Below are 27,506 nucleotides of genomic sequence, written 5' to 3'. Positions count from 1 at the left end.
TGGGGAGCTGGGGGAGGAGAGGCGGGCTAGAAGATCAGATCCCCCACCTCGGCTCTAAGTCTGATTGGCCCAAAAGTCTGTCTCCTCTCAACCAATTATAAAGTCTCCTCAGTCCTGGAAACCTTAGGAACCAGCGCTGCAAAATCCGTGTCACAGAAGCCTCCTACCTCCCCACTTATTTCGTGCTGCAGGTTGATTCAGTTCCCTTGGCAGCAAAGTTTGACAGCTCAGATGGCGCTCAACAGGGAAGACAAAGTGGTACAAAACTTCTCAGGGTTCTGTCCCAGCAACTTCCTGTGTAACTTCAGAAACTCCCACTATTTCACTTGAACCATCAAAATGTTGTCCTTCTCCAGGAAGCAAAGCCCACGTGTTACCCCCTCCCTATCCCATTCTGCCAAACACTGCCAGAGTGAAAGAAAAGATTTGTTAGGACCCTTCAGAGTCTTGCTTGGACTCTCCAGTAGTACTTTGAGGAATCTCAATGTCATCGATGGCTATAAGGATTCTCTTTTTCTGAGATTCCACATGAGCTATGGAATGGGCATCACAGCTTGCGGTGGGGGATGAGAACACTTCTAGGACTGATCCAGGTCACCCAAGGAAGGTGGCTAGAATCTAGGCATGGCCTCAAGGCTTCATGGTTTCATCAATTCAGAAGAACTCTACTTAAAGACTCCCAGATTGGCTGTCTCTATGAATTCCTCAGCAGCAAGACAGGTTTTGATACTTAGTGATTTCACTTACTGCCTTCCCCACTCCCAAAGAGGTAATGTTCCTCTGCCCCAATCGACTGCATCTAGCTCTGATCCCAATGGGGACTTGATTGGGAGACCTGAAGACCTCGGACAAAAAGACCCTTGCTTCCACCTTGTTGCCTCTCTAATCCCTTGGCTCTTTCCTCTTATGTTTCAAGAGGGGCTTCCCTGCTGGCTCAGTGGTAAAGAATCCACCTGCCAATGCAGGAGATGTGGGTTCTATCCCTGGGTTGGAAGGATCCCCTGGAGAAGGCAACCCACTCCAGTATTCTTGCCTGGGAAATCCCATGGACAGAGGAGCCTGGTGGGTTACAGTCCAGGGTTGCAAAGAGTCAGATGGAACTTAGCGGCTGAACACCAAACAACAACATTTCAAGCAGAGAGTCCCTTTCACAGTGGGTGAGGGAGTAGATGACACTGTGGAGCAAAGATATAAGTTTCCCTCAGTCCACTGGGGAATGGTAACCTAGAGTTAAGGTATTCTAGACCCTGGCCCCTCATTCAGGAAGAGGAGAGAAAGTCACTACCTGGGTTTAGGTGCACCTCGTACACGAGAGCCTTCCATGTGCTCCACATTCCAGCAACGTGTTTCCACAACACCCCATCTTTTGATCACTCACTTTCATTTCTTACTCTCAGACAAGGGCATAATCCACCCCAAGAATTCATCTGTGAAAACTCCCTGGTTAATTCACAAAATGCTTCTTAAGCACATCATCTACCACACAGTCACCACTCACAGAAGTGGCAACATCACTACAGGCTCTTACAGAGAGACCAATATATTCTCTGGGACAAGGCCCAGCCACATGCCTGCATCTGAATAACCCTCAAGCATTGGCTGAGCCTGCAAAGGTCTCACCTCTAGCCCATAGAGAAGATCAGAGGGTGGGCAGCTTGGGCGAACGGGTTCCCCTGCCATAGGTGCACTGGGTGACTTCACCATCATGAAGCTATCACTCCGAGTGGGTGCAGAAGCCAAGGGTGTACAGCCATGAGAGTGGCCGCCCACATCAACAAACTTGATAGGATCATCTGACCCTAGCTGGATTCGGAGGATCCCACTGGAAGGAGGAAGCCCCTCCCTCCTTCGAGACCGGGTGAGACAGGCACAGGTGCCAGCAGGAAAGCAGGTCATTCCACAGGCAGCCCCACGCAGGCACTTCGAGATGAGCGCCACGAATGAGCCAAAGGAAACAAAGCAAATTGCCACTAGAGATACAGCCAAGTAGAGGGTCAAGCGGGATTCTCCTTCCCTTGGAGCCGAAGACTCTCGAAGATCAGGGACAACTGGATGAGTGTCTTCTTCCAAGGACACCAGGAGAGTGACGGAGGTAGAGAGTGGTGGGCTACCACTGTCCTTTACCACAATGACCAGCTTCTGCGGCGGGAGATCAGCTGGGATGGGAACAGCTGTCCGCACCTCCCCGGCATAGCGGGAGACTGCAAACAGGCTGGGATCTGGGGCCTCCAGGAGCTGATACGAAACCCAAGCATTGTAACCTGAATCCAAGTCCACAGCGGTCACCTTTGTGACTAGGTGGCCAGCACCAACTGATGGAGGCAGTGCTTGGGGACATAAGGAACCAGGCCGAGCCCTAGGGCGGAGTACAGCTGGGGCATTGTCATTGAGGTCCAGCACAAACAGACGAACAGTCACAGTGCTACTAAGGGGTGGGTTACCCCGATCCCGGGCTTGCACCTCAAACTGCAGCGTCTGTGTTTGCTCATAGTCAAAGGATCGAGTCGCATGAACAGCTCCCGTCTGGGGGTTCAGGGAGATGAAGGAGGATGCTGACACATCTCGATTTCTGGGCTCGAGGAGAGAGTAGGAGATAAGCGCATTCAAGCCAGAGTCGGGATCAGAGGCCGCAAGGGAGCAGAGCAGGTCCCCTGGGCGATTGTTCTCTGGAACAAACACCTCATGTGACCTCTGGAAGAAAGAGGGTGGGTTATCATTCACATCCGAAATGTTAAGGAAAATGGTCCTGTGGGTACTCAGAGGAGGGCTCCCGGCATCAGAAGCAGTGACCATGATATCATAGCTGGATTTGGCCTCTCGGTCCAAGGGCCCAGCAGTCACCAGGGAGAACTGGTTCCTGAAGGCGGACTTGAGGGCAAAGGGCAAATGGTCAGGAATACGGAGGCTCACGTCCCCATTTGAACCTGAGTCAGGGTCCTGCACACTGATGAGTGCCACCACAGTGCCAGGCTCTGCACTCTCGGGGAGAGTCCCCAGCTCTGAGGTCACTGTGATGTGGGGGGCGTTGTCATTCACATCTAGGAGATCCACCCGAAGGCTGCAATGTTGCTCCATGGCTGGAGAGCCCCCATCTCGAGCCCGCACATCAAATTCGTAGTAATTCTCACTCTCAAAGTCTAGGGGTCCTTGAAGAGTAAGCTTTCCATTAGTGGGATGCAGGCTGAAGAGGCTTCTCACACGATCAGGGGTGTGACCACTGAAAGAAAAGGTGACATTACCACTGGGACCCAGGTCTGGGTCGGAGGCATTGAGCTGGATGAGCAGCATGCCGGCTGGCGCGCTCTCCAAGACGCTAATCCTATAGCTGGATTGCTGGAAGGCTGGGGCGTTGTCATTCACGTCCAGCACTGACACCCGCAGCTCTGCCGTGCCAGATCTCGGGGGGTTCCCGCCATCCACAGCAGTCAGCACTAGGCGGTAGTCTGACTGCTTTTCCCGATCCAAAGGTTTCTCCAAGAGCAGCTCTGGGACCAGGCTGCCGTCGCTGCGCTTCTTGACATCTAGGGCAAAGTGTTCATTGGAGCTTAGTCTATAGCTGCTGATGGAGTTGCTCCCCACATCTGCATCCTGAGCCTTTTCCAAGGGGAAACGCTGTCCTGGAGGAGCTGCCTCCCCAATTTCCAAGTCCAGCTGCTGCCGAGGGAATCGGGGGGCGTGATCATTCACATCCACAATTTCTACCTCTGCTCGGTACATTTCCAAAGGCCCTTCTGTTACAAACTCCAGGGGCACAATACAGCTGGCACTGAGCCCACACAGTGCCTCTCGATCGATTGGATTCTTGATGAGCAGGGCACCGCTGTCCAAATCCACACGGAAGTGTCTTTGGTTCACCTCTCCAGCGACCTGCAGCCTGCGAGCTGCCAAGCTCTCGGTATCCAGCAGGAAATCTTGGGCGACATTCCCCACAAAAGTCCCTTCCTGTGACTCCTCTGGGACCGGGTATCGGATCTGCCCACCAACGTAACCCAGGTGGCAAAAAAGGAACAAAAGGGTAGCCCCCCGGCAGATTTGTACCCAGCCTCTCACCTTGCCGAGCATTGCTGCTGCCCGCTAGTTCTCTATCTGGTCCTGAGAAGCCCCAGAAGCTGACCCGCCCCAAACAGCCACAGCAGCTGGAGACACCTATCTCCCTTTCCCCACGCCAGCTCTGGCGCGGCTGGGCCGGCGCCGCAAGGGTTACGCGCCGTTTTTTGCTGGTGGCGGGGTAGATTTGTCTGCCTTCCTCTACCCGATTGGCAGACAGCGACTCCTGGGCTCAGCCAATAGGCTAAGCAGAGAACGTCCCAATAGCAGCAGGGTTAATGCGACGCAGTATTGGAAGAAGGGGGAAAAAAAAACACAAAAACCCACCTATCTTTTCGCCTTCCTCCCGCTCAACAGCATTTTCCCCCCATGGGTTATTACCTCTATAGAGAGGCAGACAACATATATGTTTTTGTTTTTTTCCCCTAATTCACCAATCCCCACCCCACCTCACCCCGCCCCTTTTCGGCAGGGAAAACAGCGACAGCCTGAGAGCCCTAGCAACCTGCAGCCCAGAGAGTGAGTAGCCATTTGAGACTGGTCACTTTGTTCAAGCCAGTGTTGTCATCCACCAATATTCTAAAGGAGTAGCTTCTGCCTCATTCTGATTGTATTAGAGCAACAGCTAATTAGAAGCACTGCTTTATACAAAAAACTCTGCCCCTCTGCATATTATTCAGAAACATATCCATCTCTTTGCAGAAAAGGCTTACACATTAATGCAGCCTATTAAATTTATGCAGTACACATTTCTGTTGTAACAGAAGGCGCAGCAGAAACCAAATCTCTCTTACTCGGATAGTCACTGGTGATATACTAAATTGCCATTCATTAATTTCAAGGACAGTATGGAAGGAATGAAGGAGAGGGGGAGAAGCCAGGAGAGGGAGACGTTCCAAATCAGTAAAGAATCAGCTTGTTTGGGAGACGCTAAGGACTAAATCTCATTACCTGGCAGAATGCTAATGTTCACAGATTTAATAGCTTTCTTGAATGATTGAGATCAGCTACCAACAGCACCAGTGCCTACAAATCTCCTTTATTTGACACCATGGTATGCTTGATATGTTGTTAATTACCAACTGTGACTGTTTCAAAAGAGCCAAGTTTTTCACCGAGCCCTAGGGGGCCTTTTGGCAAGGGAGACTTGATCTCACCCTCCCTGGAGCCTGGCTACCACCTTGCACAAATGCAGAAAGATTGTTCAATTCACACTGTAGTTACCTGCAAACTCTAACTGGAGTCACAAACACACCAGAACACAAAGAGAAAAATCTATCCCGATTTGCATGTGAGATTTTTAGAAAATTCATCTGAATCCTCACCTAGGCTGCCAATTATTGTTGGTGGTAGTGTTTAGTTAAGTCGTATCTGACTCTTGGTGACCCCATGGCCTCCAGGCTCCTCTGACCATGGGATTTCCAAAACCAGTAGCAAAACCAGAGGTTATCCTCCCAGGTGTTTTCCCAAACCCTTGATCTTCATGAATAGCCTTTCGATGGTGAGGCCAGCAACCAACATTTTGGTCTCAAAGGGAGGTATCTGCTTTCTGTGTTCTTTCAGCCCCAAACACCTAAACCTTCTCCCATGGGAATGACAGGTGTAAATCCGTCGGACTTATAAGGTGTTTATGCCAGGATTCACTATCTCAATAGAATGACACCATCTTCCCCTGAAGCTGCCAGTGGGGAGGGATAAGGAGGATCATTCTTGACTCATTCCTCTTCCATCTTCCCTTTATCATGTCAATGAATAAGTGCTGATAATTTCACTATAGTTACGTCCCTCAATCTATACTTGTCATGGTGCTGGTTCAAGCATTTCTCAATCTTCTCAAATACTATAATAGCCGTCTAAATGTTCTAAATGTAATATAATAGCCCCATGTTACATTACAGGGCTTCCCCAGGTGGCTCAGTTAGTGGTAAAGAATCTGCCTGCAAATGCAGGAGACATGGGTTCAATCCCTGGGCCGGGAATATCCCCTGGAAGAGGAAATGGCAACTCACTCCAGTAATCTTGCCTGGAAAGTCCCATGGACAAAGGAGCCTGGTGGGCTACAGTCCATGGGGTGGCAAAGAGTCAGACATGACTGAGTACACATTCAAATCTTCTTTAGTCTCCAGTCCCAATATCCCCAATCCATTATGGCAACTCATTTCACCATTCTTGCCTGGACAATTCCATGCACAGAGGAGCCTAGTGGGTTACAGTTCATGGGGTTGCAAAGAGTTGAACATGACTGAGTAACTAAGCACACTCACACACATTTCATTTATGGCTACCAGAATAATCACTCCAAAACAAGCAAACAAAAACTCTGACAACATTATATCAGTTCAAAATTCTGCAATGACTATCACGGATATAGAATAAAATAAAAAATCTTGGCACAGCCTAAAGGTAACTCAAGATTTAACTCCTGCCTACTTGCTTCACTTTATCTCCTGCAAAAGTTGTTTTACAAATACACTTTAAGGTTCAGCAATATTAAAAAAAACATTATCCCTCTGCATGGAATTTCCTGCAAGGGTCCCTCTCTACTCGCCTTTCCCCTTTATTATCTGATAAACTACTACTCAACTTTCATTCTCAGATCAAGCATCATCACCTGTATGAATTCTTCCTGATTTCCCCAGGCTGACTGGGGTGTTTCCTTTCCTTTGCTCCCATTGCTTCCTGTATTATACAGATCTCCCTTACCATTTTTGTGAGAGTGTGTGCATGTCTGTCTCCTATGGTACTCCATGTGCCACAGGAGCAGGGACTGTGCCTTTTCATCTTTTAAAGTGTCTGGTACATTCACCAATACACGGTGAATTAGTGCTATTATCACTTGTTAGTCAACAGGTATCTATTGAATGCTTGTACTTCATGAGTATTTTATATTTATACATTTTATATACATTACTTTTCATTCTCGCACAATTTTGGAAGAGTTTATATTGGAGAACACAAGCTCAGAAATGTTAGGAGACTTGTGTAAAGTCTATCAAGTGCAGTATTAGGGTCTCCCCACTTTCACCTCTAGACTGTCTAGAAAGAAATAAAACCTCTTTCTGTAACATCTTAAATCATTTTCCTAACCGTTTGTCATCCCTGTAGCCATCAACTGACCCTTTTTGCTGGCTTTAATATCTAAGAACTAGACCTCTTATAGATCTCAATCCCTTTTATTTGCAAGTTGACACCAAAACAAACATATCTATAATATTAATACTTGAACTGGAGGATCATAAAGCCCGAATCCTATATATCCTAGACTTGACCTTTTTATGCCAAGTATGTAATTCTCCCATCTCTAGATTTTTAACACAGTTGTATTGAGCTACATAATTTATCCATTACACCATACAATTCACCCCTTTAAAATGTACAATTTAACGGTTTTTAGTACATTCACATATACTAAAATGATGCAAACACTACAGTATAATTAGAAGAAAATGTTTTCACCCCTAAAAGAAACACCATACCCATTGCTGAGCTCTAAATTTTTAAAGAAATAGTTGCCCAGGTGCTAGTGGTTGAGGAAGATTTTTCTCCTTAGATGACTGAAATATCTCACATTTTCCCTATAGTGCTTTCCTAGAGCTATTCTATATAATAATTTAAGGTTGAGAAATAACATTATAGAATTTTTTTAAGTTCAGCCTGGCAAAACAAGGCTGGCTGCTGGTTCTGTGAACTTCAAAATAACTTAGTTTCAAAAACATGCTAATTGATGGACAGGCATGTCTTAGGGCAAAGCTTTTCAAATTTGTCTTCACACTGGAATCACTTGAGGACCTTCAAAAAATACCAATGCCTGTGTCCCATTCCAAGAGACTGCTTTATTCCATCTGGGATGTGGCCTGGGCTTCAGGATTTTTAAAAGGTCCCTAGGTAATTCTGGTGTGCAACCACGTTTGAGAACATCATTCAAAGGAAAATGCCAGTTTTTTCCAGTCTGACCAGAAAAGCAGCAGCTGCTTCTCTCTGGCTTTCATCCTTCCTTAGCCTTTCCATATATGCCTCTGCTTTGTCATCTTGAACTGTCTCCAGGTTAGTATTTAAAGAATTTTTTGGAACTATGACACAACAAACACTGTGCATATATTGTATCATGCACTAATCTTATAAAACTCTTGCTACTTCTTTTCCACATACTAAAAATGGGTCTAGAAAATTTAACGTGGCCATGGACTCATGGATGATAAGTGGTGGAGCTTCCTATGTCTAACTGCCAGACCCAAAGGTTGATAGCAATAATATACTTACTAGTAACAAAGTTATAGTCGTTCTCCCACAAATAGAAGTGTGTTTAAGTTGCACTCCAAAACAAAGGCCTGGACACTATCCTGAATAAATGAAAGCTTTATCTTTTTTCTCAGGGTATGAATCTGCCTGTCACACTACATTTATACCAAAATAATAATAATAATGATGAAAGGATAGGAATTAACATTTAGGGCAAAAAGAACTTTCATTTTGTACTTTATGTCCTTCTGAATTTATTTTAAAAATAAATATTACTTTTACTTTTACAATGAATGGTGGTTACCTTTGGGTTTGGGAATAAAATTAGTTCTAATTTTTTCTTATATTTTTCCATTTTTTCCAAATTTTCTATAATGCACATGTAAGTAATGTCCACAAAATTTCCTGTTGTGTCCTTGAAATAAAATTTAAAGGACTCTAGAATTTTATTTCTTTCATAGAAAGCCATCTGAGAATGAGGAAGAGGATCTGTGCAGTCAAAGGAAAATTATCAGCAAACCATTAGTTTTAATGCAGATGTGGCAATCATTTGAAAGATGGACAGATGAGGTAGTTTTTATACTCCTAGCAGCTGCCACTGGCTAGAGGTTTCCATTAACTTGTACTCAATGCAAATGATACCAAGCTAAGCTCTGAGTGCTGAGATGGTGAGTTAAAGCTTAATGGCCCTTTAGTACGATTGGTTAGTTGCTATGGCAAGTGAATGCTGAGGGTGTGAATTGTGTCCACAGATGAGTGAATTAACTCCACACTGTGTGGGACCACAAACCACACTCTAGCTGGGCCATCTCCTTCCCCGAAAAGGCACGACGGTTGATCTGGGAAAAGCCAAGTAAAAATGTGGATGCATCATTAGGAAAACATCTTGATGACTGAAAATGAAGATGGCTACATACATTCCTAAAAGTGATGCAGGAATCAAAAAGCATTAATATCATTCCAGGCTGACTTGCTAACCCTTACCTGTCCAGGAGGGGAGCTCTCTGCACCCAACACTTGCCTATAGAACACTGGATCGAGGCTCCGCAGAGTGTTCTGGCGGCTGGCCAGTGGGCTTGCAGCACCCGGTTTCTTCAGCAGTGGGTCACTGCGTCTCGAGTCAGTGGTAAGGTACACCTGATGGTAAAGGTGTGGGGCCATCAGGCCTCCCCGCACAGCATCTGCGTGCAGAGAGGGCCCTGGTGTTCGGTACAGGGAGCTCACCGGGGCTCGGTATAGGTCCCTGGACTGCTTCCATTTGTAAACTTTGAATATGATCACTCCTAATACTGTGACTGCGAACCCCACGGAGACCAGGATTAGAGAGAGAAGTAGATAAAAGGTGAGATTTTTATTCTGCTCCCTGGGGGCAGAGCCAGCGGGGAACTCAGCCAGGGCTTCAGGAGATTCCTCAGTTACTGACACAGTCAGGGTCGCAGTAGTGGACAGCGATGGCTCCCCATTGTCTCTGATCAATACCGTGAGAGTCTGCCTGGGTGAATCTGTATCCTGTACTGGGCGGGCAGTGGTGATTTGACCCGTGTGAAGTCCCACAGCAAAAAGGCTCTGGTTAGGGGCTCCCAAGAGGCTGTAGGAGAGCCAGGCGTTGTGCCCTGCATCTGGGTCCCAGCCCACCACCCGTGTGACCAGGTAGCCAGCAGCAGTACCTCGAGGCAGCATCTCCACTGAGCTCTGGCCAGGCCGAGGGTATAGGACCTGGGGGGCATTGTCATTGCGATCAGTGACAAATACATTCACACTTATGTTGGTAGCCAGGACAGGAGTGCCCCCATCACTGATGTGAGCTGTTAACTCAAACTCACGCCGATCCTCATGGTCCAGGGGCACTAAGGACGACACGACGCCACTGTCACGATTTATCGTAAAATAGCGACCCACTAGGCCTGTTTCAGCTCCTTGCTCTAAGAGAAAGAAGGAAAGGCGAGCATTCTGCGGGGCGTCGGGGTCCCAGACACTTAGGTTTAGTATTGGAACACCAGGCAGGTTATTTTCCTCAACGTAAACATTGTAGGAAGACTGGGAAGATTGTGGAGGGTTGTCGTTGATGTCGGACACTTGCACCCGCACTGTCGTGAGGGCTGAGAGGGAAGGGGTTCCCGCATCTCGAGCCGTGATGCTGAGGTTGTATTCTGGCACCGTCTCCCGATCCAGGGCTGCGCTGGTTTTCAAAGTGAAGTAATTCTTGAGGGAAGATGTAAGGCTAAAAGGGAGACCTGGTGGAACCTCGCATGTCACCAGCCCGTTCTCCCCAGCATCCAGATCGGTCACACTGAGCAAAGCAATGACAGTTTCGAGAGGGGCGTCCTCGGGGACTGGGCTGTACACAGAGGTGACTGTGATCTCCGGAGCATTGTCATTTACGTCCACAACCTCTACCAAAACTTTACAGTGTGCTCCTTCGGGATTGGCGCCCTTGTCTTTGGCCTGTATGTAAATCTCATGGAGTTTGGCGTCTTCGAAGTCCAGTCGACCCTTGACTGTCAGCACCCCGGTAACAAGGTCCAAGGAGAATAGTTCCCGCACGCCAGCACGGTTGTGGCTGCCGAAGGAGTAAATGATTTCGCCGTTGGGGCCTTCATCCAGATCGGTTGCACGGACTTGGACCACACGAGTGCCGGGGGGTGCATCCTCCAGGACACGCGCCCGGTACAAGGACTGGTTGAAGGTGGGTGCATTGTCATTCGCGTCCAGCACAATGATTCGAATAGGAAGGCTGGCGGAGCGAGCCGGAGTTCCTCCATCCAACGCCGTCAGCACCAGCTGGAGATCTGGTTCTCGCTCCCGGTCCAGGGCGCGCTCCAGGACCAGCTCTGCGTACTTAGTGCTGTCTTCCCGAGTCTGCACTCGAAGCGCAAAGTACTCGTTTCGGCTCAGCTCGTAGGTTTGTAAAGAGTTGCTTCCCACATCGGGATCGTGCGCGCTCTCGAGCGGAAAGCGCGTTCCTGGCGCCACGGCCTCGCTAATCTCCAATTTCATTTCCCGAGTAGGAAAAGAGGGATTGTTGTCGTTGATATCTTGGATCACCACTTCCGCGCTAAACAACTCTAGCGGCCTCTCCACTACCAACTCCAGAGTTATGGTACAGGAGGGCAGGGTCCCACACAGCTCCTCTCGATCCAGGCGATCGTTCACGAACATCTCTCCGGTCTCCCAGTTCACCTCAAAGAATCTTCGGCTAGCTCCGGACACCACCCGGAGCCTGCGAGCTGACAGGCTGCCGAGATCCAAGTCAAGGTCCCTGACCACGTTGCCCACCACGAAACCCTTCTCTCTTTCCTCCAGGATCTCATAGCGAATGACGGCGGCGGAAGCCTTGTGCAAGGCACCCAGAAGCAACAAAACTCCCACCACTCTCCCGGTGCTTACCAGTCCGCCCCTCCAGGCCTCTGGGACCATCTCACTCAAAGACAGTTCCTCTTAGCAGGGTCCAGATCGTCCCGGCTTCTTTCCCGAGAAACTTTCAGCGGGTTAGCGCTCGGGCGCTGGGCTCCGAGTCGGACATGGCTTTCTGGATGCCGCTGATTTGCTCGCCGGCTGTTCAGTCTCGGCCTCATCCCGCGGCGCCGAGAGGGGACGGGCCGGGGCCAGATCTCCAGCGTCTCCATTGGCCGACAGCGGCACGCAGAGTCCCAGCCAATAACTGCACGAAAAATGCGCCAGCGCCGGACCCTCTGAGCGGGATAAGCACTAGCGCCGGGAACTTCTTTCCTTTGGCTTCCTTCCAGAGTTTACAGCCAGAGCACCTTGGCAGAAGCTGCACATCCGAAACCTACCTTAGCTGGAAAGCCAGCTACGGGGTGCTGAAGCTGGCCTTCCTGCAAGTCTAAAAGCCGAACAAAAAGCCCTGTTAAACATTTTAACCGCTATCTTTAATCCCTAAAACGGGGTTCAAACCTAACCAAAAAACGACATAACGTTACCTGGTTTACTGGAGGACTAGGTAAAACTCACCTAGCTGGACTCTACTAGTAGAGAGGCATTTAGCATTTTTTTTTTTTTTGAGGTGTTAATAACAATTTTTGTTTTCTTTCTTAACAAATGCGGCTGTAGCATTCCGGTCACTTCCCCAGTAGAGAAAAATCTACAGGAGCTACCACTGTTTGGTTTAACTTTGTTTTGTGAAATTTAAAAACATACTTCAGATATCTTTTAAAATTGAATGTTATTGCTTAGTTCTTATTTCTTAACAATGAGGGAGCATGTGAAATTTTTCTATCCTATATGTTCCAACAAGCATAATCTCAATCAGAAAGCATAATTTCTAAAGTTTCTCTTTACTTGATCAATCTGTTTCTCAAGATCATGAGGCATGCCACAAAGAGACGCTGCATTGCTAATAAAGGTTAACATCCCTTCTTCACTCCCCCCCCACCAACGCAAAAAAAAGAAAAATGACCAGGTTTTATTTACCACCTGGGACCTTTATAAAATTATTGGGATATCCAAAATACAAAACCTTTAGCCAGGGAATGAAGAGTCTGAGTTTTTCTGCATTTAAGATTGTAATCAAACAAAACACTAATGACTAGGATAATGAATAAGAGAGTCAAGTATAAGTTACAACCCAGTCATACATCCTTTGAAAACAAACTACCCTCTAAGGGTTCCTGTGTTCCTATCTTATTAAATCAATAAGGCAGATAAAATCCTGGCATCAGAGCAAGTCAATGATATACATCTCCCATTAAATACTAGACGTAAAGAATCACATATTATTTCTGTACACATTAATTGCATATAGTCCTTTCTGAAGTTTAACTGAAACTTGAGGCCAAGCAGCAGAGGACAGGTTAAATAAGTATATAGGAAGTAAGTATATATAGGTTATTTATAGAAGAGATGAAAAGCCATATTTGACCTATGTCAATACTTTAATTCATCTTTTAAAACCTCTAGTTTTTAAATACTCAAAATTGACAACTGTCCAAACAACTATGAAGGCTGATAGGTATTAGACAATTAGAATATAGAATTTAGTTCATATATAGTAGCCCAGTCACTTGCTACTCGAAGTGTGAGCCAAAGACCAAGAGCATGGATATCACATGGGAGCTTGTTAGAAATGTTCCCGCTCCAGACCTACTGAATCAGAACTGCATTTTAACAAAATGCCAGGGTGATATGAACGTACATTAAAGTTTGAGAAGCACTGATCTAGTGGGTTTTTCAGATGTACTGATTTATCAAACATTTGCCCCCATTCACAACTTAACTAACATTCTGGTGTTCAAAAACTAGCTTTTAAAAGCTGAAATAATTTTCCCTTTAACAATAAATCCCATAGTTTTCCTAAGACCTCTTCATTAGCCAACAAAACCCTCCTTTTCATACTGTTCATGGGGTTCTCAAGGCAAGAATACTGAAGTGGTTTGCCATTCCATTCTCCAACCAGTCTATCCTAAAGGAAATCAGTCCTGAATATTCACTGGAAGGACTGATGTTGAAGATGAAACTCCAATACTTTGGCCACCTGATGTGAAGAACTGATTCATTTGAAAAGACCCTGATGCTGGGAAAGATTAAGGGCAGGAGGAGACTCAATGGACATGAGTTTGAGTAAACTCAGGGAGTTGGTGATGGACAGGGAGGCCTGGTGTGCTGCAGTCCACAGGGTCACAAAGAGTCAGACATGATTGAGCAACAGAACTGAACCCTCCTTGGATCCACTGTTCACCGTAGCCAGAGTGATGTTCTTAAATTTTTAATTGGATCAGAAGATTCTCCAGCTTACAGCTCCTCAGGAGCATCTTTTGCCTAGTATCCAAGTTCTCAAGCTTTCCCCTAGATATTCTATTACGCTGCTGTGTGGTCAGCAACAAAGCTCTCCACGCAGGCTGCTCCTCTACCAGGAAAGTTTTTTTCCTTTCCTTCCCTTTGGTTATTTCTACTGATCTTTCAGGTCTCAGTTTAAATGTAATTTCCTAATAGAGGTCTTCTCTTCGACCCTAGTTAAAATCAGGATCCTTTGTTATGCTCCCTCAGACAACCTTATATTTTCCTTTGTTGAATATAGAACAATTTAAAATTTTATAATTCTATAGTGCTTAAGAATAATGCCTGCTTCTCCCACTAAGAAGTGACTAAATAAAGCTGCAAAAAGGCAGAGACCATGCCTGTTTTGATTATCATTTACTTCCTCAGTGACTAGCACAGCAGGCACTTAATGCTTCATTTTTTCCAGCTTTATGGAAGTATAATTGATCAAATTATATGAATTTAAAAGGGGTACAACATGATTTAATATATATATATATATAGTGAGGTGATCAACACAATATAGTTAACACATCCACCACCTCATCTAGTTACCACTTTTTAATGTGTGTGGTAAGAACACTTAAGATTTACTCTTAACAAATTTCAAGTTACACTACAATATTGTTAACTATAGTCACCACATTGTACATCAGATTCCACAAATTATTCATTTTATAACTAAAAATTTTACCCTTTGACCAACATTTCCCCATACTTAATGCTAATCAATATAGTAATCTTTATGCTAATGGTAATCATAAAAAGCAGTAAAGATTATATATATTCATTTGTGTGTATCCATTTTCCCTAGGAGAGAACATTTTTGGAAGATACAGTCTCTGCCTTTAAAGCTACCAGTGGCCCTAATTAAACTGTTTAACTTAATGATTTGAAAGAGAAACATAGTTTGCCAAAGAGCCAAGTAAGGTGTGGTCACGTAACTCACACTGGACAAAAAACTTGCTGTCACCTACATCCAGTGAAAATGGAAGTACTAGTGTACAGGATCGATAGAATTTTCCAGTCTCCATCTTTTTTTCCTCTCTGTTTTATGATTCCAAGAGAGCCTCTGATCAACAAGATGCAGCAAACAATTTTAAAATAGAAAGTGAATATATTACAGTGGTCAAGAGTATGCCTTAGTGTCAAAAAAGACTCAAGTTCCAATACTGCATATTATACTTAGTAGCGCTATAACCATGAAGCCTTTATTTTTTAAATTTTATTTATGTATTTTTGGCTGTGCTGGGTATTTGTTGCTGCACAGGTTTTTACTCTAGTTGTGGCAAGAAGGGGCTACTCTCTAGTTGCAGTGTGAGGCCTTGTCATTGGGGTGGCCTCTCCTGTTGCACAGCACAGGCTTCAGGGCATGCAAGCTTCCGTAGTTGTGGCTCCCCAGCTCTGGAGCACAGGCGCAGTAGTTGTGGTGCATGGGCTTAGTTGCTCCGCAGCATGTGGGATCCTCCCAGATCAGGGATCCAACCCCGTGTCTTCTCCACTGGTAGGTAGATTTTTTACCCCTGAGCCACCAGGGAAGTCCTGAAGCTTTTATTTTTAATTTTTATCTATAAAATGGGAATAACAATAGTACTCCCTGACACATCACAGCTATATCAATCTTTTCTTTTTTAAGAATAAAGATTACAAATTATATTCTATTATATCTTTATTAATATTTACTTTTTGGCCACACAATGCAGCATGTGGGATCTTAGTTCCCCCACAACGGATGGAACCCACAGCCCCTGCATTGGAAGTGGAAAGTCTTAACCACTGGACTCCCAGGGAAGTCCTCTCAATCTTTTGTGTTAATCTTTTCACTACTCTGTACTTACCATAGAGCTCAAATGGACGATCAATGATTTTAGCAATTTAATATAGTTACAAAACCAACACGACAATCCAGTTTTAGAATACTGCCGTCAACCCCCAAAATCCTTTATGCCTGTCTGCAGTCAATTCTTGTTCCCATCCAAAGCTTCAGATAGCCACTGATCTACTTATTATATAGTTTTGCTTTCTCTAGAAATTTCACACACAAAAAAGGAATTATAGATGAAATACCAAGTCACACACATCAAAATGACCATGATTAAAAAGTCTACAGGACTTCCCTGGTGGTCCAGTGGTTAAGAATCCGCCTGGCAATGCAGGGCACACAGGTTCAACCTCTGGTCTGGGGGGATCCCAAAAACCAAGGAGCAACTAAGCCCAAGCACTGCAATGACTGAGTCTGTGCTCTAGAGCCAGTGCTCTGCAACAAGAGAAGCCATCACAACGAGAAGCCCACGCACTGTAAAGATGACCCAGAGAAGCCATAAATAAATAAATTTTTTAAAAAGTCTACAAATAACACACTGTTGGCAGGAATGTAAGTTGGTGTAGCCACTATGGAAAACAGTAAAGAGATTTCTCAGAAAATTAAAACTGTGACCATCATGACCCAGCAATTCCACTCCTGGGCATATATTCAGACGAAACTAATTTTAAAAGATACAGCAGCACTATTCACAATAGTCAAGACATGCAAACAACCTAAATGTCCATCGACAGAAGAATGGATAAAGAAGATGTGGTACATATATACAATAGAATATTACTCGGCCATAAAAAAGAACACAGTAATGTCATCTGCAGCAACAGGGATGCAACTAGAAATTTTCATAATAATTGAAGTAAGTCAGAGAAAGACAAATACCCTATGATGTCACTTATATGTGGAATCTACAATGCAACACAAATGGGACTTTTCTGGTGGTCTAATGGTTAAGACTCTGCACTCCCAATGCAAGGGACGTGAGTTTGATCCCTGATTGGGGAACTAAGATCTCACATATCAAATAAAAACAAATAAAAAATAAGACATGAATGAACTTATCTACAAAGCAGAAACAGACTTGCAGACATAGAGAGCAGACTAGCCGTTGCCAAGGGGGAGGGAGGAGGGATAGGGACCATCTGGAGTTTGGGGTTGGCAGATGCAAACTACTACATTTAGAATGGATCAACAATAAGGTCCTATGTGTACATCACAGGGAACTATATCCAATCTCCTGAGACAAACCATAATAGAAAAGAATACAAAAAAGAATGTATACGTGTAAAACTGAGTCACTCTGCTATGCACAGAAATGAACACAACACTGCAAATCAACTACACTGCAATAGAAAAACAAATGCACAGCCTTTGTATCTGGCTTCTTTCACTTAGCATAGTGTCAAACCCAACTATTAACCACAGCCTCAAAAAATGTTTTCTCTCCAACTTTCCTCATCTAATAAGGGCCACTTCTAGTCAGAAATTCTCAGGCCACCCTGGAAGCCCCATCAGCAGTCACAGGATGGACAGCCAGCCAGCCATGGCGATCTTTGAGCAGCTGGACTACATCATCAATGAGCCTTCTCCCAAGCTGCCCAACAGGCATGTTCACCCAGGACTTTCAGGAATTTGTAAATAAATGCCTGATTAAGAACCCAACTGAGCTAGCAGACCTGAAGATGCTCATGAACCACGCCTTGACCAAGTGGTCTGAGGTGGAAGATGTGGATTTTGCTGGCCGGTTGCCCGTAGAACACTGCGGTTGAACCAGTCCAGCACGCCCACACAAACTGCAACGTGTCGATACTCCTGTTATTGCTACCACCACCCACCCAGCGCACCCTGGCCCACCTCTCCTGCCACTTTCCTTTGGGCCACACATGTGGCCCTTGGATCCCCGGAGGCCAAGGCCACTGTACTGTCTTCTCAGAACCTGCTTCCTTAGGTTTAAGGGTGTGTGGGGGCGGAGGGGGGGGGGAAGAGGGAAAGAAAAAGCAAACATGCCCCCCAAAAATACATTCTCAGGTCATTCTTGGGACTTCCCTGGTGGTCCAATGCTTGAGAATCTGTATTGCAACACAGGGGAAGTGGATTCAATCCCTGGCCCAGGAACTAAAATCCCACATGCTACCAGGCAACTCAGCCCACTTGCCACAACTAGAGAATGCCCTCAGGGCTCAAGGAAGACACATGCAGGCAAAGAAAAAAAAAAAATTCTCAGGTCATTCTTAACATCTTTCTCTATATTCCTACATTTATTCATTACCAGTTCATGTCAATCCTTACTACCTCCAAACTATACTTTGAATATATTGATTACTTTCCCCTTTACCACCACCACCTTAAATGCTGTCAGCTTTCCCTCTGGTCTTCTTACTTCCTCTTTCACTTTCCCTAAACTCCATTTCACATGTGGAAACCTAAAGAATCTTTCAAAAATATCTATTAAACTATATACTCTCCTTACTAAATACATTGCTTGGTACCAGGACTGGCTACATAATTTGCAGGACCAGTGCAAAATGAAAACAAGGGAACTCCTTGTTTAAAAATTACTACAGGAGGAAAGTGCAACTACCTGTTGAACCACCACTGACAGGAGGGTACTAGAACCCACCAAAAAAAGATACTGCACATCCAAAGACAAAGAAGATGCTGCAGCCAGATGATAGGAGGGGCACAATCATGATAAAATCAAATCCCATACCCCATCAGTGGGTGACCCACAAATGGGAGAAAAATAATACCAAAGAAGTTCTCCCATTGTTGTGTAGGTTCTGAACCCCATGTCAGGCTTCCCAGCCTGGGGATCCCCAGGGAATCTGGCTTTGAAGGCCAATGGGATTTGATTATAGGACTTTCACAGGACTGGGGGAAACACAGACTCCAATCTCGGAGGGTACAAACAAAATCTTGCATGCAACAAGACCCATAGGAGAGGAGCAGTGACTCCACAGAAGACAAAACCAAAACTACCTCTAGTGTTGGAGGGTCTCCTGTGGAAGTGTGGACTGGCAGGGGCTCACCACAGGGTTGGGGTATAGGCAGCATCAGGCTGGGAAAGTCCCCCTTGGCATAAACCCTCTTGGAGTTCACCATTAACCCAACCATAGAGCCTGCAGACCCCAGGGCTGGGTCGCCTCAGGCCAAACAACCAACAGCGAGGGAGTGCAACCCCATCCATCAGCAGATAATTGGATTAAAGCTTTACTGAGCAAAGCCCTGTCCACCAGAGCAAGACCCCGTTTTTCCCATTGCCAGTCCCTCCCATCAGGAAGCTTACACAAGCCTCTTAGCCTCATCCATCAGAGGGCAGACAGAAGAAGCAAGAAGCACAGTCCCGCAGCAACTAAAAGAAAAGCCATATTACAGAAAGTTAATCACAATGGAAAAGCACAAAGTTATGTCCCAAATGAAGGGACAAGACAAAACCCCAGAAAAACGAAATAAAGTAGAGACACACAACCTTCCAGAAAAAGAACTCAGAATATTGTTAGTAAAGATGATTCAGGATCTCAGGAAAACAATGGGGAAGATGTTTACCAAAGACCTATAAGAACTAAAGAACAAATAAACAGAGATGAACAATACACTAAAAGGAATCAATAGCAGAATAACTGAGGCAGAAGAATGCATAAATGACCTAGAGAACAGGATGGTGGAAATCACTGCCATAGAACAGAATACAGAAAATAGGATGAAAAGAAATGAAGACAGCCTAAGAGACTGCTGGGACAACATTAAACATATCAACATTCACATTATAGGAGTCCCAGAAGGAGAAGAAAGAAAGGACCTGAGAAAACATTTGAAGAGATAATAGCTGAAAACTTCCCTAACATGGGAATTGGGCTTCCCTAATAGGTCAGTTGGTAAAGAATCCACCTGCAATGCAGGAGACCCAGGTTCGATTCCTGGGTCGGGAAGATCCCCTGTAGAAGGGATAGGCTACCCACTCCAGTATTCTTGGGCTTCCCTTGTGTCTCAGCTGATAAAGAATCCACCTGCAATGCATGAGATCTGGGTTCAATCCCTGGGTTGGGAAGATCCCCTGGAGAAGAGAAAAGCTACCCACTCGGTATTCTGGCCTGGAGAATTCCACACACTGTACAGTCCATGGGGTCACAAAGAGTTGGACATGACTAAGCGACTTTCAATTTCCCTAACATGGGAAAGGAAATAGTCAACCAAGTCCAGGAAGCATAGAGAATCCCAAGCAGTATAAACCCAAGGAGGAACACACCAAGACATATAGTAATCAAACTGACAAAAATCAAAGACAAAGATAAAATATTAAAAGCAACAACAACAAAAAGACAAATAACATACAAGGAAACTTCCATCAGGCTATCAGCTGATTTTTCAACAGAAACTCTACAAGCCAGAAGGGAATGGCACGATATATTGAAAGTAATGAAAGGGAAGAACCTAAAACCAAGAACACGCTACCCAGCAAGACTCTCATTCACATATGATGGAGAAATAAAAAACTTTCCAGACAAGCAAAAGTCAAGAGAATTCAGCACCACCAAACCAGCTTTTACAATGAATGCTAAAGGAACTTCTCTAGGCAGGAAACACAAAAGAAGGAAAAGACCTACAGAGAATAAACCCCAAACAATTAAGAAAATGGTAATAGGATCTACATATGGATAATTACCTTAAATGTAAATAGATTAAACACACCAACCAAAAGACATAGACTGGCTGGGGGATGAAAACGTGCATGTAAGCACTCCACTTACCATATCACTGCTTGACCCCCCCCCCCAAATTGTATGTAATTATTTTATATTGTTAGGTTAATCATGTTCCCATTATGACTTGCAATTGTAATTATCTTTTATTTTTTGTCTGACAATTGTGAAAACTGATAAACATCTTTCACTATTATGATTATGTAACTATTACTCACATAATACCACTGTATCATGATTGGTGAAAAGAAAAATAAAAGAACCCTATATCACCAAAACTACTATTTAATAGCAAAATCTGTAATCACTTTAAAATCCAGATGCATACCAGAAAATCTTGAAATTTTTTGAAAAATGTAAATGCCCAGGTATTGCTTTTTCTCCAGAGCTCCAGATATGTTTCTAATGAGCAGCCATGTTTAAAAACAACTGGACAATATGATGATCTCTAACTTTTTTTTTTTTTGATCTTTAACTTTTATCTAGTTTGTTTCACTTTTTCTATTTCATATTCAGTATTCAGTGCTACCATTTCATTTAGCTTATGTTTTCCAATTTCTCCATCTCTTTTTTATGCTCTTTTTCAAGCCTCTATCAAGATGCAGTAGAAAAGCTTTTGTATACACATATATAAATAATATGTATAATACATGTATTTTAGAAAATTTATTAATTTTTGCCTAACAAAAATTTATGACATTTTGAATCCACTTGTTTGACTTAGTATGAGTAGAATGCTAGATTTCTAATTTTAAAAGATATATAACAAGCAACAAAAGTTTACTATATAGCATAGGGAAATATAGTCAATATCTTGTAATAACCTATAAAGGAAAGTAATTTCAAAAATAATATATGTGTCAAGAATCACCTTGCTGTGCACCTGAAACATTGTAAGTCAACTATACTTCAATAAAATAGATATATTAAGAAAAAAGATTACTACAGGGCTTCCCTGGTGGTCCAATGGTTGAGAATCAACCTGCCAATGTAGGGAACATGAGTTCAATCCCTGGTCCAGGGAGATTCTACACGTGGGGGCAGGGGGGGGGGCTTAGTTGACCCCACAACTAAGTACCACAACTACTGAGCCCGTGCTCTGCAACAGAAGCCATTGCAGTAAGAAGCCCAAGCACTGCAGCAAAGAGTAACGGCTCACTGTGACTAGAGAAGGCCCATGTACAAAAGGATCCAGTGCAGTCAAAAAATATAATAAAAAATGTTTTAATTAAAAATAAAATGTACTACAGTTTCAAAATGTTGACAGCAGAGCATTAAACCAAATGCTGGGCTCTTCAAAGGATGGGGACCCGTATGACTGCACAATTCACATTTCCATGAAAATGGCCTTGCCTGGCACAGAGAAGTATTGCCTAGTATTATGTTTTAAAATATTAGGTAACTACCTAATATTATTTACTCTAAAAGGATCAATATCAGAAAAACTTATGGTACTATTAAATTGATGAATTCAAGGAAAAACATAGGTATTATCCTCTAAAAACCCAAATATTATCTAGTAATCTTTTTTTTTTTTTTTACTATTAACCCTCATAGTCAACAAAAGGGTCTGAAATGCAGCACTTGGGCGTGATCTCAAAAATTACTAAATGGTCTCTGTTTGTTTCCAAGGCAAACCATTCAACATTACAGTAATCCAAGTTTACGCCCCAACCACTAATGCTGAAGAAACTGAAGTTGAATGGTTCTATGAAGACCTACAAGACCTCCTAGAACTAACACCAAAAGATGTCCTTTTCATCACAGGAGACGAATGCAAAAGTAGGAAGTCAAGAGATACGTGGAATAACAGGCAAGTTTGGCCTTGGAGTACAAAATGAAGCAGGGCAAAGGCTAACAGTTTTGCCAAGAGAATGCACTGGTCATAGCAAACACTCTCTTCCAAAAATGGAAGAAATGACTCTACACATGGACATCAGATGGTCATACCAAAATCAGATTGATTATATTCTTTGCAGCCAAAGCTCCACAGGATCAGCAAAAAAAAGACCAAGAGCTGACTGTGGTTCAGATCATGAGCTCCTTATTGCAAAATTCAGGCTTAAATTGAAGAAGGTAGGGAAAACCACTTGATCATTCTGGTATGACCTAAATCAAATCCCTTATGATTATACAGTGGAAGTGACAAATAGATTCAAGGGTTTAGATCTGATAGACAGAGTGACTGAAGAACTATGGACAGAGATTTGTAACATTGTACAGCAGGTGGTGACCAAAACCATTTCCAAAATTAAGAAATGCAACAAGGCAAAATGGTTGTCTGAGGAGGCCTTACAAATAGCCGAGAAAAGTGAAGCGAAAGGTAGAGAAAAGAAAAGATATACGCATCTGAATGCAGAGTTCCAGAGAATAGTAAGGAGAGATAAAAAGGCATTCTTAAGTGAACAATGCAAAGAAATAGAGGAAAACAACAGAATGGGAAAGACTAGAGATGTCTTCAAGAAAATTAGAGATAGCAAGGGGACATTTCATACAAAGATGGGCACAATAAAGGTCAGAAGTGATATGGACCTAAAATAGAAGCAAAAGAGATTAAGAAGAGGTGGCAAGACTACACAGAAGAACTGTACAAAAAAGGTCTTAATGACCTGGATAACCACGATGGTGTGGTCACTCACCTCAAGCCAGACATCCTGCAGTGTGAAGTCAAGTGGGCCTTAGGAAGGATTACTATGAACAAAACTAGTGGAGGTGATGGAATACTAGCTGAGCTAATTCAAATCCTAAAAGATGATGCTGTGAACATGCTGCCCTTAGAATGCAAGCAAATTTGGAAAACTCAGCAGTGACCACAGGACTGGAAAATGTCAGTTTTCATTCCAATCCCAAAGAAGAGCAATGCCAAAGAATGCTCAAACTACTGCACGATCTTGCTCATTTCACATGCTAGCAAGGTAATGCTCAAAATCCTTCAAGCTAGGCTTCAACTGTATGTGAACTGAGAATTTCCATATGTACAAGTGGGGTTTAGAAAAGGCAGAGGAACCACAGATCAATTTGCCAACAATTTGGGTCATAGAAAAAGCAAGAGAAATCCAGAAAAACATCTACTTCCACTTCAGTGACTATACTGAAACCTTTGTGTGGATCACAACAATCTAGAAAATTCTTAAGAGACGGGAATAAGAGACCACCTTACCTGCCTCCTGAGAAACCTGTAACCAGGTCAAGAGGCAACAGTTAGAACCAGACATGGAACAACAGACTGGTTCAAAATTGGGAAAGGATTACCTCAAGGCTGTATATTGTCACCCTGCTTATTGAACTTATATGCAGAGTACATCATGTGAAATGCTGGACTGGATGAATCACAAGATGAAAGAAAGATTGCCAAGAGAAATATCAATAACCTCAGATATGCAGATGATACCACCCTTATGGCAGAAAGTGAAAAGGAACTAAAAGGCCTCTTGATGAAGGTGAAAAAGATGAGTGAAAAACTGGCTTACAGCTCAACATTCAAAAAACTAAGATCAGAGCATTCAGTCCCATCACTTCATGGCAAATAGATGGGGAAACATGGAAATCATGACAGACTTTGTTTTCTTGGCCTCCAAAATCACTGCAGATGGTGATTGCAGCCATGAAATTAAAAGATGTTTGCTCCTTGGAAGAAAAGCTATGACAAACCTAGACAGCATATTAAAAGCAGAGACATCACTTTGCCAACAAAAGTCTGTCTAGTCAAAGCTATAGTTTTTCCAGTAGTCATGTATAGATGTGAAAGTTGGAACCATAAAGAAGGCTGACTGCTGAAGAATTGATGCTTTCAAATTGTGGAGCTGGAGAAGACTCCTGAGAGTCCCCTGGACTGCAAGGAGATCAAACCAGTCAATCCTAAAGGAAATCAACCTGAATATTCATTGGAAGGACTGTTGCTGAAGCTCCAATACTGTGGCCATCTGATGAAAAGAGCCAACTCATTGGAAAAGACCCTGATGCTGGGAAAAACTGAGGGCAGGAGGAGAAGGGGGTGATAGAGGAGGGGATGGTTGGATGGCATCACCAACTCAATGGACATGAGTCTGAGCAAACTCGGGGAGACAGTGAAGGACAGGGAAGCCTGGTGTGCTGCAGTCCATGGGATTGCAAAGAGTCGGAACATGACTTAGCAACTGAACAACAACAATCTTTTTTTTTTTTAATGATTGCCACAATCAATTTAATTTTTTTTAAGATTTTTTGGTTATGGACCCTTTAAAAGTTTATTGAATTTGTTTCAATAATGCTTCTTTTTTATATTTTAGTTTTTTTGCCCCTGGGCCTTCCCTGGTGGCTCAGATGGTAAAGAATCTGCATGCAATGTGGGAGACCTGGGTTCCATCCCTGAGTTAGGAAGATTCCCTAGAGAAGGGAATGGCTACCCACTCCAGTATTCTGGCCTGAAGAATTCCACGGACAGAGGAGCCTGGCAGGCTACAATCCATGGCGTGGCAAAGAGCTGGACACAAATGAGCAATTTTCACTTTTTGCCCCTGAGGCATGTGGGACCTTAACTCTCTGACCAAGGATTGAACACGGCCCCCCTGCACTGGAAGGCAAAGTCTTAATCACTGGACCATCTAGTAATCTTTGAATTCAATCTAATTTGCCTATTTGAGGAACATCCTCAAAGTCAAATTAAGGGATAATTTAAGGAGCAATTATGTAAGAACAGATAATCAACAGATCAACATGTATCACAATTTGGACAGGTGGGATATTCAAGGATTTGGAGGAAGCTGAATGGTTGAGCCTTAATATTTCTGTGATGTTCATCTGAAGTTTATGTGAAAAATATTTTGCATATTTGATTTGAAAAGATGATCTATGAACCTTAAGAATAAGAAAGTATTTCATTAATAGTTTGGAACTACGACCAGTGATTTAGAAATCAAAGTTTAAGGGAAAACAAACAGGTCTACCTCTCCTTCAATTTGAATGACCTTCTCTTCTAGTCTTGATCAATTAGTACGATTACTGTTTATTATACCACAGAACTTAAATGTGCCAGGAAATTTGTCCACATGAAAATATCCCAAGAGGACTTACGTCTCTTTAGAGAGATGAGATTTGTTTAATTTTCCCCCAGTATGCTAGTATACTGTTACCAAAATTATTACACATTTTTTGAAACAGGTAGTCTTGTATGAGTTATTTTTTCTAAACGAAGTAATTGACTTAAATATATATTGATAACTGAGTGAGAAAGAAGTGTAACTTTCTGATCTTTAAAACTTTCTGGCAATACAGAAGCTTAGTACATAATCAAGATGTAGTCTCAAATCACTGAGACATGTATGAAGTTTTTATTTTTTTTATGTATGAAGTTTTTAATAAAAAGTACTGGGAAACTGGATAGCCATTTAGGGGAGGAAAAAAAGATAAAATTAGTTCCATACCTCAGCACACACAAAAATAAAGTCCATATAGATCAAGGATCTAAATGTACAAACAAAAACATACAAGTACTAAAAGAAAACTAATGGATTTCTCTATAACCTGAGTGTGGACAAAGCTTTCTAACTATTACTGAAAACCTAAATGCATATAGGAAGAGACTAACTCATTTGATTACATAAAAATGCAGGGGGGAAATGTTCCTATACAAAAATACCATAAACAAAATTGAAAGAAAATGACATACTGGGAGAAAATATTTACAACTTATTTCTTGGGCAAAGGGCTAATATCGCTAAACGTATAAATAACTTTTTAAAAATTTAGGACAAAACACTCAAAAAATTCAAAATAGAAAAATGAGATGAAAAAATGAGCACACAATTTTTAAAAGAAATAAACTGCCTCTTAAACATATGAAAAGGTATTTAACTTCAACAGTAATGAGACCTATTCTAATCAAAGTGATTTTGAGATTTAAAAAAACTGATTAGATTAGCAAAAATTAAAAAGGTTGGCAACATTCTGTAGATGAGGCTAGGAAAAATAAACATTCTCATCTACTGGAATGCAAAATGGTACAATCTGTATGTAGGGAAATAGTTATATCTAACAGAATCACATATGTACTTACCCTATGACTTAGCAATCACAGTGTTAGAAATTTACCCTAAATATACACCTCAAAAATTATGAAAATACATATGCACCAGGTTATTCATTACAGTGTTATTTATAACTGCAAAAAGACTGGAAACTACTTAAATGGAAAACCTTAGTTGGTTGAATAGACTATGATACAAACAAATACAATCGAGTTTTGTGAAGCGACAAAAAAAGATCTTTGTAAAATGATATAGAATGACTTCCAGAATACATTGTTAATGCAAAAAGCAAAGTGAAAAGCTCTTCTTCTGACAATGTGGAACTAGCTATATGACTTTAAGCAAATAGAAAATTTATAAAAATATGTAGAAAAATGCCTTTAGACATTGGCACAAAAGGAGTGCAAGACTGAGAGAAGGGAAGCATTGAAATGAGCCCCAGAACCCTTTTTTTTTTTAAACCTGGAGGCAATTTTCAGAGGGAAAATGACTGAAAAAGATAAACAGCCCTTCAGGATGCTGTGGGAAAATATCAAGTGGCCTAATATAAGTGAAGTCTGAGTTCTCTAATTTTGTATGTGTGTGTGGGGGCGGGGAGGGGCAGATAAATAGTATTTGAATATAGCCCTAAACTTCCTAAATTCAAAGGAAATTATAGACCCACAGAATCAAGAAGTAGGATTAAATACACCACAAAAAATTCACTATAAAGAAAACACAATAAAGAAAAACACACCAAGGTTCATCAAAATCAAATTTCTGAAATCCATTGATAAAGAGAGTAATTTAGAAGCAGCCAGTGGAAATTAAAGAGAACAAACAAAAGAAAGATCTGCATCAAAAATAGACTCTGCATCAAAAATAGTGCAAGGCAGAAGAAAGAGGAACTATATCTTTAAAGTATTAAAAGAAATAAATTGG

The 27,506-nt window shown here is 42.9% G+C and overlaps 1 protein-coding gene across 1 annotated transcript in view; it reads right to left on the bottom strand.

The window, feature by feature from the left end:
• The window catches only part of LOC104996381 (protocadherin gamma-C4), a 33,428-nt gene extending 21,402 nt beyond the window's left edge, over positions 1–12,026 (bottom strand). Inside the window, exons 1-2 of the mRNA XM_010850640.1 lie at positions 9,271–12,026; positions 1,621–4,074 (exon numbers count right to left, since the gene is read on the bottom strand). Coding sequence (XP_010848942.1) covers positions 1,621–4,074; positions 9,271–11,703 — 4,887 coding nt within the window. The 5' untranslated portion in view covers positions 11,704–12,026. The remainder of the gene's footprint in view (positions 1–1,620; positions 4,075–9,270) is intronic.
• Between the last annotated feature and the right edge of the window lie 15,480 nt (positions 12,027–27,506).

The sequence above is a fragment of the Bison bison genome, unplaced genomic scaffold (genome assembly GCF_000754665.1).
Source record: "Bison bison bison isolate TAMUID 2011002044 unplaced genomic scaffold, Bison_UMD1.0 scf7180017864291, whole genome shotgun sequence".
NCBI classification, from domain to species: Eukaryota; Metazoa; Chordata; class Mammalia; order Artiodactyla; family Bovidae; genus Bison; species Bison bison.
Note: the sequence above shows the minus strand (reverse complement) of the source record. Positions and strands in the feature narration are given on the sequence as shown.